Source organism: Polyodon spathula, chromosome 9, assembly GCF_017654505.1.
Source record: "Polyodon spathula isolate WHYD16114869_AA chromosome 9, ASM1765450v1, whole genome shotgun sequence".
NCBI classification, from domain to species: domain Eukaryota; kingdom Metazoa; phylum Chordata; class Actinopteri; order Acipenseriformes; family Polyodontidae; genus Polyodon; species Polyodon spathula.
In genome coordinates, this window is record NC_054542.1 from 8960289 (window position 1) to 8972769 (window position 12481).

Genomic DNA, 12481 nt, shown 5'->3' on the forward strand with positions numbered 1-12481 from the left:
CCATTGCCATCTTTCGGAATAGTTCCATTGATACCAATAGTTCCGGCAGCATCTGGAGCACTGCTTTGTACCAGAAAAAAATGAAAGTCTAAGTCACAGATCACTAGATGTCTCTGGCTCTTTAGTTTACAAAGACATTGTGGTGGTTCTAGCTGTCACATGTATCTAAGTCGAGAACTGAAAGTTCCTTTACTGTTGAAAACACCTTAACACTGACTTATCAAAAAATAGAAAAAAACAGTAAATGAAATAAGAACTACTCAGATTGATTGCAAACATGATGAAAATGTAAGGGGCAGCTACTTTAACGTGCTATCAGGTGCTAAGCTTGCACTAGAAAGAAATGTATTGTGAAGCTAATCCATCTGCTGCCACCATGTTAATGTCCAATCAAACACATAACTCAGACATGATCAACTGAAATGCATAATAAGAGTTACTTTTACTTGAGGTGTTTTAAAACAACAGGATCTTTAAATAGTTTCCAAAAGCTATTGGTTTTCACAGAGCAGACTGTGTCCCCAGAGGATGTGATTTGTGCACATATGTCTGCTTCTTTAAGCACCACATCCTGTTATCAGGTGTGAGACAGTTTGTAAAAAAAAAAAAAAAAAAAATATCAATCACACAAAAATAATACAATTTGCAAAAACGTCTTACCTAAAACTGTGAGATAGAGTGTTTCTTCCAGTTCTTGTGAATCAGTAGAGAAAGCACAAATATATATTTTTTCATCTTCAAGCTGAGTTCTATTAATCTTGACAGTTAGGTTTTTGTTAGACTGTGGAGAACTAAAGCGTTGGTTTTTTACATAGGACTTTGCAGTATAGCCAGCAACTTTTTCTTTTGCGCCGTTTTTTTTTATAAACCAGTTGGAATATGATACTTCTTCCATTCCAGTATATTCACATTGTAAGATAGCTTCTTTACCCAGCAGACCTGTGACATTTTTCTGAATTAAGATCCTCTTGGAATTCTCAGATACTATTAGAAAAAAAAGAAAAAAAGGTTAACACTTCTTTCACAAAAAATATTTCGAGACAACTGTGATTGTTAACAGATCTGCAGAGAAATCTGTAGTACAAGGTCATGCAGCACGTTTACAACATAACAGGATAACCTTTAGACTTCCAGGGAAAGATAGAAGGCACTTCACTCCAAAAAAAAAAAGAAAATAATAACATATCTGGGTATCCAAGTAATTTTTACACTCACAAATGGTGGACCAACACAAGTTTTTCTGCTTTCACAGACTCTAAAACATTATAATGTAAAATAACATTTGTTTTAAACAGCAATTTAAATAAAATTGAAAGACCAAAATATATTTTTAAGCAGCTATAAATTTCTAGAACATAGACCAGGTTTAAATGCATTCACAGCAGCAGGTGGTTACCTGGGTTTCTGGGTACCTGGGTTTCAGATTCACTGTCGTCTTCTTATCTTTTTTTTTTTTTTTTAGAATACTAGTTGGCTCAAAAGTGATTATTGGAGAGTAAACATCCAAACTTATTAATAATTGGGAAAAAAAAAAAAGAACAAAGGTCAAGTGCCCAACATTTTTCTAAGTATTATAGCCAAGCCTGTTTATACAGTATAAAACAGGGGTCCCTAATTCAGACTTGGGGACCCCCTGTGGCTGATGGTTTTCATTCCAACCGAGCTCTCAATTACTTAACTAGACCATTAACTGAACTGATAATTTGCTTAATTATACCCTTTTTCTTGTTTTCAGTTCTTAAACAGTTGCAGTTCAAGTTACTTATAAAATTTTATGGCTAACTTGGAATATGCAACTGCTCAAGAGCTGAAAACAAATAAAAAGATATAATTAAGCAAATTATCAATTAAATTAGGGTATAGTTAAGTAATTGAGAGCTTAGTTGGAATGAAGACCAGCAGACACGGGGTCCCCAGGACCGAGTTTGAGAAGCCCTGGTATTAAGGCACAGGTACTGCTCCTTTGAACATTTCGTCATATGGTTTCACATGGGAAATATTTGTAGTATTTTATGGGGATTTATCAGAGTGGTCACTATAGACACATTGAATATGTATACCTGGATATACAAGGGGTCTTTAATGCATTGACAGTGCATCTACATACGATTTAAGATAAACATTTAACACCATAGAAAAAAATCTGCTGCATATGCACTTCAAAAGTGTAAAGAGTAGACCAAACTCCTTCCTTAGTGTGACAGGCTCTGTGCTATACATACTGTGACATATTTTCCAATATAGTTGGAGAACTTTTCAGCTTAACGTCACTCAGTGTCTTTCTAATTGATTTAGAAACTACCACTCGGTTGTATTCTTTTGCTCAGAATGCATGTAAAGTGGTGCTATTATTAAAACACAACATACAGACACTACAATCAGCTGAAAAGTTTGAGTCAAGTCGAGTGTTAATATCAGTGGTTACATAAATTCTGATGTTGACTCAGCATACGAGAATATAACACATCAAAACACCTGTGACTGATGGAAAAGACATTGCCTGGTTAAGCGCACAGTTCAAAACTCAGTCTTCGGCAACATTTTAAATTAGGGAAATCCCACTGCTTCACAAACTCTGACAGGAGACACCTTTCAGCGGGCTATGGCTTGAACAAGGCATGAATCAGCACATACAATTTCAATTATTAGGGAGGCACATTCTTACTCGTCTCATTTGCATACCACTATAGCATTTCCCATAGTTGTTTACATTGACAGACAATGCCTAAATGATTTGTTGGTAAAATGTAAAAAAAAAAAAGAAAGAGGTGACTGCTTGTGGCGAGGCTAAGGCCAACCCCTGTAAATATTGTGTTTTTTTTGGTGGGGTTTATAAAGAAAATATGGGTTTGTTTCACTAGAAATATAATGTGTTTAATTTTTGTAAAATAAAGTGCTGGGAGATTAGACTGCCTAATTGAAACTTAATGAGCAGCAGGTGGCCAGGTGTTAATTGTCTAATTGATTATCAATTAACCATGGCCACATGCTTTTAAAACGGCACTGAAAAAGCCAGCCCTTCGTTCTCAAGCAGAAAGCCTCATGACTGTGTGTCTGAACCAGGGTGAGTGAACCAACCAAGAACGAGCACATGTATCCCAGTGTTCTGTGTTGAAGTTATCACTGTGTGCATACTGGGGTAACTGCAATGTTTGTGAGAGGGATTAATTGAGGGGATTTTAATCTCCCCAGAAAGTATAATCAATCTGTGTTAGGAAGAAGGTTCCTGGTGCGGGACCTCCCTGTGTAGTGGGACTAGTGCAGGACCCAAGTTTGGCCACCTTTTGTTTTCTTAGTTGTTTTTGTACAGTGTTTTGTATTGTTGTATTTCCATGTACATGTCTTTCTGCACTAGGCCTACCATTGTTGGTATCCTAGTGGCAGTCACCAACCTCTGCAACTGCCTATGTGTACTTCAATAAAGCCTGGACGCCTGAGCGGCTTTTCAACATCAAACCCTCTGTGTCTCTCTCTTGTCTCGGTGGATACCCACGCTGTAACAAAACACCCCTGCTACATTGCTGTATTTGTTACATACTGAAACAGGTAGATTTAACAACCACTCTTTATATATTTATTTAGATACTAACTAACCACATTTTCTTTTTTAGTTACCCAGCCACCAGAGGTCCACTTATAAATGCTTACCACAGTATGGTACTATATTTTTACACATTTCCCATGGTTTACCCTGGTTTGATATACCTATCTGTGTTTTACAATGCTTACCTATTACTTACCATGCTTTCACAATGTTTTATTACATGTTATGCTTTTACTATGGAAAACCAAATAAATAGACAACCCGATATGTTTACTGCTTGAACAAGATAAACACATTATTTTACATCGTAATACTGTGAATGATGTAGGGTAACCTACTTCTTTTGACAACTTGTTTGCTGTTGATGGCTATACCTTAGGAAATGCTCGTCTGAATCTGATTAAACGACATGATTTTACAATATATCATCACACACTGTTATTTTTCATAGTTCTGTATTGACACCTGATTGGCTGAGTAATTAAAGGCTATAATTTGACAGACACTTGCACAAATTTGATGTATGCATGAATGACTTGCAAACTGCGAATGACTTGTTAATATAGTACTGGAATCTCGATCGTCTTTCAGAACATTTTCTGACGGAATAGAACAATTGTAAAGTCGTAAAAGTGGCAGTTGTTTTCTTTGTACAGTACTTCAGAATAGGGTCACTATATCTTGGAAGCAATTTTTCAATAAAACTACAGTATATGTTGACTATTTAAATGCTTTGTGGATACAGTAACACCAAAAATAGGTACTGATGTCCCCTATACTCGTTGGAGGGTAGACTTTGTGTATCTTAAACAAAAACAATTACTGTGTTTGTTCAAAGTAGCACCTGGGTGCTTATGTTCTTAATCTTCTGTTTACCTAGGTGGGTATTTGGATAAGAGAGTCAACTGGCCACTGTGAAATCATTGATGCAGCATCACTAGGGTATATATACTGAACAAAAATATAAACGCAACATGCAACAATTTCAAAGATTTTACTGAGTTACAGTTCATATAAGGAAATCAGTCAATTGAAATAAATTCATTAGGCCTTAATCTATGGATTTCACATGACTGGGAATACAGATATGCATCTGTTGGTCACAGATACCTTAAAAAAAAAAAAAAAAAGGTAGGAGCATGGATCAAAAAAACAGTCAGTATCTGGTGTGACCACCATTTACCTCATGCAGTGCTACACATCTCCTTCGCCTAGATTTGATCAGGCTGTTGATTGTGGACTGTAGAATGTTGCCCCTTTCTTCTTCAATGGCCGTGCGAAGTTGCTGGATATTGGCGGGAACTGGAACATGCTGTCATACACATCGATCCAGAGCATCCCAAACATGCTCAATGGGTGACATGTCTGGTGAGTATGCAGGCCATGGAAGAACTGGGACATTTTCAGCTTCCAGGAATTGTGTACAGATCCTTGCGACATGGAGCCGCGCATTATCATGCTGAAACATGAGGTGATGGCGGCGGATGAATGGTACGACAATGGGCCTCAGGATCTCGTCACGGTATCTCTGTGCATTCAAATTGCCATCGATAAAATGCAATTGTATTCGTTGTCTGTAGCTTATGCCTGCCCACACCATAACCCCACAGCCACCATGGGCACTCTGTTCACAACGTTGACATCAGCAAACCGCTCGCCCACACAACACCATACACACTGTCTGCCATCTGCCTGGTACAGTTGAAACCGGGATTCATCCGTGAAGAGCGAACTTCTACAGCATGCCAGTGGCCATCGAAGGTGAGCATTTGCCCACTGAAGTCGGTTACGACGCCGAACTGCAGTCAGGTCAAGACCCTGGTGAGGACATCGAGCACGCAGATGAGCGTCCCTGAGACGGTTTCTGACAGTTTGTGCAGAAATTCTTCTGTTGTGCAAACCCACAGATTCATCAGCTGTCCGAGTGGCTAGTCTCAGATGATCCCTCAGGTGAAGAAACGGAATGTGGAGGTCCTGGACTGGTGTGGTTACACATGGTCTGCGGTTTTGAGGCCATTTGGATGTACTGCCAAATTCTCTAAAACGATGTTGGAGGCGACTTATGGTAGAGAAATGAACATTCAATTCTCTGGCAACAGCTCTGGTGGACATTCCTGCAGTCAGTATGCCAATTGCACGCTCCCTCAAAACTTAAGACATCTGTGGCATTGTGCTGTGTGACAAAACTGCACATTTTAGAGTTGCCTTTTATTGTCCCCAACACAAGATGCACCTGTGTAATGATCATGCTGTTTAATCAGCTTCTTGATATATATATATATATATATATATATATATATATATATATATATATATATATATATATATATATATATATATATGAGAGAGTAGATGTGAAAACTTCATGCTGATTTGAACTCTGCTCTCGCAAAGATAGGCACCAACTAAGACGTAGCTTTACAGTAAACTAATGTGATCCATCTGCATCTCCATCCATTTGTGTTTCTTGTAGATATCCTTGTAGATTGTATGATGCCTGGTGTTGATAGCTGAAGTGTAATATATACTGTATATTCAAAGGATCCCACAGGATCCCACAGCAACCTACACAACCTGGATATAGTATTTGTGAAATGATTAATACAGTGATTGAATTCTGATCTCCACGTTATCATTTCTAAATTGAAATACTTTGTCCAGCAGCTCAGACAAGCCTCAGGTGCAGTTTTCACTTTTGATCTCCATTCCATAAAATGCTGTGAATATTGTATTTTATGTAGGCTACTTGCAAGCTCGATTCACCATGGCAATTTGTTTTTTAAATGTTATTTTACTGCAGATAAACAATCAACAAAATATACATCAATAATACTTTATTTTTTACTTGTAAGATGTTGAGAAATGAATGGGGGAGAGTGTGGGCGCTAATATGAATGAGGACAGACAGCTGACACTGGCCACTATATCGAGCATATATTGTACAACAGGGTAGTGTTGCAGATGAAGGCAGGACTGTCAGCAACCTTCTCTGCAGTACAATGTGCCATAGCACCCAACTGTGCCTGTTGACGTGAATTAAGAGACATGATAATAGAAGTAATCCTCTAAAAATTGTAGTAATTATTGATTGCTTTTTAACAATGACAGAAAAGCTGGCAAATGTATAGACAAGATAGTATTTTTATGTTTAAACGGAGGAATTAGTATTTTAAAATGTATTTTCACTTATAAAGATTGCAGCTTGGTTAGTTTTTATACAAATATTTATTATTTAAAACTTGCAGCACCGCTGTTTATAAAAACGTTTCTAAATATGCATATGTAATGTATATATTTCCAATAAATACTTGTTAGAATGTGAGAAGTGTTTCATTGTGTTTGGCTGGGTGCTGGGAGGACTGCCTCCAGCACTGCTGCTGTACCGCTCTCTCTAGCTACAATGGCCCACTTCCGCGCCTCCACCTGTGGGCCCACAGAAACGTTTGGGGATTGTCCCCAAATGAAAGGGTTCAGGTACTCTGATGATTTCGCCTTTTTTTTTTCTTTTCTAACCACAGACTACTGAACCACTTAATTAAGCACACCCGCTTTGAACAATTCAGTACAATCATTATACATTCATTTTATTGTAGGCATGTCTACTTTTAATTCAGCTCTGCAATGTGCAAACTAAGTTTCTCACTAAAATGAATTTGAGCTAATTTAGTTTAAAATGCAGACACAGTTTTAATAAGCTGTCATATTCGGTTTAATAAGCTGTTGTAAAAGAATGAGAACACAAACGGCATTTAATTATGTTTTAGAAAGATATTCTTTGTACACCTTCTGAGGTATGTACCAGGATCTTTGAAGTAATATATTTACTTTAAAACTGAAAAGGCAATGTTTTTAATGATGTTTTTCTTACAAAATTCTTTCTGTTTTATATGCCTATTAACATAATAGGGCATGTGGATATTCACTCTCTGATAGTACAGCAGCAATTAAAAAAATGTAACTGAGGAGTGTCCTCAATCCTCATAATCAATGCAAGAGCACCAGGGCCCTGGTGAATAAATGTGAATGAAAATGTTTCTTGACACGCTTGACAACTGCACAGCAGCTGCTAAAAGATAGATTCAATAAAGACTAAATTTCATTAATGAAACTCAATATTCTTCAATCATATTTGTTATCTTCTCTTGTGAAGCCTAAAGTAATTAAAAGACTTTACCTGAATATTTACTGAGCCATGACTGTCTAAGGCAAGCTCTTTTGAGGGTTGAACCCACAGCCTTTGAATACAGTACAAGGAGACACCAGAGATACTCAGAAAAAGAAGGAAAAACTAACCTGCCATAACATTGTAAACAGGACAGCCATGGTAGCACTTATTGTTCTGCATTGATTCCTCAGTGACTATCGGCTACTGTTACTGATAACACTTTTTTTTTCAGTAACAGTTTATCAATTGCAAAGTATTGAATAGTTTAATAAATATACAGTACTGTGCAAAAGTTTTAGGCAGGTGTGAAAAAAAATGCTGTAAAGTAAGAATGCTTTCAAAAATAGACATGTTAATAGATTATATTTATCAATTAACTAAATGCAAAGTGAGTGAACAGAAGAAAAATCTACATCAAATCAATGTTTGGTGTGACCACCCTTTGCCTTCAAAACAGCATCAAATCTTTTAGGTGCACTTGCACACAGTTTTTGAAGGAACTCAGCAGGTAGGTTGGCAAACATCTTGGAGAACTAACCACAGTTCTTCTGTGGATTTAGGCAGCCTCAGTTGCTTCTCTCTCTTCATGTAATCCCAGAGAGACTCGATGATGTTGAGATCAGGGCTCTGTGGGGGGCATACCATCACTTTCAGGACTCCTTGTTCTTCTTTACGATGAAGATAGTTCTTAATGACTTTTGCTGTATGTTTGGGGTCATTGTCATGCTGCAGAATAAATTTGGGACCAATCAGATGCCTCCCTGATGATATTGCATGATGGATAAGTATCTGCCTGTACTTCTCAGCATTGAGGAAACCATTAATTCTGACCAAATCCCCAACTCCATTTGCAGAAATGCAGCCCCAAACTTGCAAGGGACCTCCACTATGCTTCACTGTTGCCTGCAGACACTTATTCGTGTACCGCTCTCCAGCCATTCGGCGAACAAACTGCCTTCTGCTACAGCCAAATATTTCAAATTTTGACTCATCAGTCCAGAGCACCTGCTGCCATTTTTCTGCACCCCAGTTCCTGTGTTTTCGTGCATAGTTGAGTGCTTGGCTTGTTTCCACGTCAGAGGTATGGCTTTTTGGCCGCAAGTCTTCCATGAAGGCCACTTCTGACCAAACCTCTCCGGAGAGTAGATCGGTGTTCCAGGGTCCCACTGTTTTCTGCCAATTCTGAGCTGATGGCATTGCTGGACATCTTTCGATTGTGAAGGGAAATAAGCATGATGTGTCTCTCATCTGCTACAGTAAGTTTCCTCGGCCGACCACTGCGTCTACGGTCCTCAACATTGCCCGTTTCTTTGTGCTTCTTCAAAAGAGCTTGGACAGCACATCTGGAAACCCCTGTCTGCCTTGAAATTTCTGCCTGGGAGAGACCTTGCTGATGCAATATAACTACCTTGTGTCTTGTTGCTGTGCTCAGTCTTGCCATGGTGTATGACTTTTGACATTAAACTGTCTTCAGCAACCTCACCTTGTTAGCTGAGTTTGGCTGTTCCTCAACCAGTTTTATTCCTCCTACACAGCTGTTTCTGTTTCAGTTATGATTGTGTTTCAACCTGCATATTGAATTGATGATCATTAGCACCTGTTTGGTATAATTGTTTAGTCATACACCTGACTATATGCCTACAAAATCCCTGACTTTGTGCAAGTGTACCTAGAAGAATTGATGCTGTTTTGAAGGCAAAGGGTGGTCACACCAAACATGGATTTGATTTAGATTTTTCTTCTGTTCATTCACTTTGCATTTAGTTAATTGATAAATATAATCTATTAACATGTCTATTTTTGAAAGCATTCTTACTTTACAACATTTTTTCACACCTGACTAAAACTTTTGCACAGTACTGTAGATCTTAAAATAGATCACCATCATGCAATCCACAGGTGTTTTGCAAAAAAATGTATTTCTCATCTAAGTTAAATTTTTATCTCAAGCACCTGTTCACACAAAATGTAGCCACATAACTAAATGTGAAACTGGACCCTCACTTCCGTTTTGACTTTGCCTATTGTGTGTTGCAGAAGCTGGTGATGTCTAATGCAGTAAACATGAGTGCTACAAAAAGATGTACTTCAAATCCAGTCTCGAGTGACTCATAATAACTCATTAATAATAGCAGTTCCTCAGTTTAACCTTCATTTTTGTGATTGAAGCAACACTGTGCATATAGTATCGTTTTAGAAGAGAAATCAATTTGCACAGTTTGAGCAGCCAATGCTCAGTATTGAGAGACATCTTTTACACACTAAAGTGTTTGAACTTATGCTATAGTATACCAGCCTCTGGGGGATACACAAACTTGTACTGCAGATTGTAAAACAGGATCCATGGGCACTCAATTTCCCAGAGTACCTGTTGTCTTATAAATCATTTTCTACAAATGCTGTGCCTGTGGACTCAATAACCACTATAAAGGAAACACGCTACAGAGGAAGTTATTGAAATATATATCTCACTTTTTTTTTCTATAAAGTTTTAATGGAATTTGTTTACAAGCACTGCAAAACACTGTATGTTGCTTGGATTGATCTTTGTTTGGAAATATCTTTCTGCAACTGACCTAATTAGAAAGTCCCTCAACATCTAACAAGTCTCGTCTGAAGTAGCTAGCCCATTTCCTTTACCGTCTGTGTAATAGTTAATACAGTAGTGGGTCAGTAATGTTTTCAGTAAAACATTTGGGAATCTTCTTTAAAGTGACAGTTACATATTATTCTACAAAGGCATCTATCTTTGGGTGATATCATTTTTTTCCAGTTGTTTTAAATGTAGGGTTTGGAAACCTTTACAAAAAGTTACACTGATATAGTAGGTTGTTTATCATATAATTAGTCCACTGTGGATGATATGGTACATTCAACACCTTTGTTTACAACATGTATCAATTGTGTTATATGCTTCTTTGTTTTTTTTCTGGAACACTAGTACAGTATATACCAGGGGTGTCCAACCCTGGTCCTGGAGAGCCACAGTCCAGCAGGTTATATAGGTGACCCTTAATCACCAATTTCTAAAGAATGTAAGTTGTTGATCAATTTAGCAAGTTAACTTGTTCAATGAAATTAGCTCTGGTCCATGAGAGCTGCAGGATGGTTAGGTTTTTCTTCCAAATTATCTCTAAATTACTTAATTGAACAAATGACTACTTCAATTGAAAAAGTACTGCTTAACTAGTCAAAATTTAATTGTTTCAAGTCTTTAGAAATTGATGATTAAGGGTTATCTATAAAACCTGCTGACTTGTTGTCTCCAGGACCAGGGTTGGCCACCCCTGGTATAAACAATAAGCTAAACCAGAAACTGGGGGAGCCCTGTTGTGCATTACACTAATACTGAAACATTCTTATCATTTTTCAGGAATTTGTTGCTATTGTAAACACCTTAGTTGTGGTATTTCCTCAAGTTCAAAACGGACGATTCCGTGACAGGAAGACGGGGGTGGGTAAGTTACTGAGATTTAGTTTTACTCATGACGGTTGACAGTTAAACATCCGCCTATAAAGTGCCAACTGCAAATCTGCAAAACTAACGATTGTTACCTTAAACATTTTATATATATAAAAAATGCAAAGATCTGTTTTTTAAATGAGAACACTAAAGGTATTAAAATTTAGTTTTATGGTTTCGTTTAACCATGTTTGCATAATAGTGGGCTAACAAGGGTTAAAAATGATTAAAGTTGTTAACATTGTTTTGTAATCTATCCATGTCCCAAAATGCATGTGACACCTCTTAATATAATTTGCATGGTTATTAGAGTTTACTAATGCAAAATACTATTTTCAATTGACTTTAATTGTAATACCATAAATTAATTTACAATTACAGATGTAAATGTATTTAATTTATGTATTCATTAAATATTAGAAATCACATTTTTCATATCACTTTATATCAGTTAAAAAACAAGAAAAACAAGACAGAAATGAACAATTATATATATATATATATATATATATATATATATATATATATATATATATATATATATATATATATAATGTGTATGTATGTCTGTCTGTAGGTGTGTGGTTGTGTCCAGTACCAATTATAAATGACTTACCCACTGTATTGAGAAATACACCTAAAAGCAGACAAATGAAGAAACTCATCTTTATTCACTGATGGAGTAACAGACTGCTTCACCCTTGGAGCTTTGCTAGAATGGCATGCTGCAAAACAAATACTGTGGTGGTCACAGTCACATCTCCTGTTTTGTTTTAAACCCCAAACCCTAAAAGGGAGTGTGTGTGTGTGTGTGAAGTGTGATTTACATATTATAATTTCCACATGTTGTAATTTGGATGTAGTGCCACCCCTTAGCTGTTTCATCCTTACCTGCTGGCCCTGCCCTCTGAGATACTTATTTTACTTCAAAAGAAATCTAACTATCTTGCAGTACCATTTTTGTATGGGATTTAATGATCAGATATTTAACGGTTTAACGGTTCTTTATCAGTCACACTTTCCATATTATACTTTATCAATACATAATGATTTTTTTTTAAATTTAGATTATATTTTAATTATATGGAATTTGTGTTCCTACCTTATAATTAGCCATTAATAACTCAGTAATACATGGCTTTATTAATGCTTACCTACAGGGCTGAAGCATACATTTATAGGTTATTCATATGGTATATAATGTAGACAGACACAGTTTGCGTATTATTCAGTTCTAATTAATACTTTAATATAAAGATTTCATAAAGCTTAATTTGAAACCTGATACTGAAGTTTGCACAACAGTATT

The 12481-nt window shown here is 36.8% G+C and overlaps 1 protein-coding gene across 1 annotated transcript in view; it reads right to left on the minus strand.

The window, feature by feature from the left end:
* LOC121320404 overlaps positions 1–11892 on the minus strand; it is a 33160-nt gene extending 21268 nt beyond the window's left edge. The window contains exons 1-2 of the mRNA XM_041258697.1: positions 11789–11892; positions 661–984 (exon numbers count right to left, since the gene is read on the minus strand). Of these exons, the coding sequence (XP_041114631.1) occupies positions 661–984; positions 11789–11837 (373 nt within the window). The 5' untranslated portion in view covers positions 11838–11892. The remainder of the gene's footprint in view (positions 1–660; positions 985–11788) is intronic.
* Between the last annotated feature and the right edge of the window lie 589 nt (positions 11893–12481).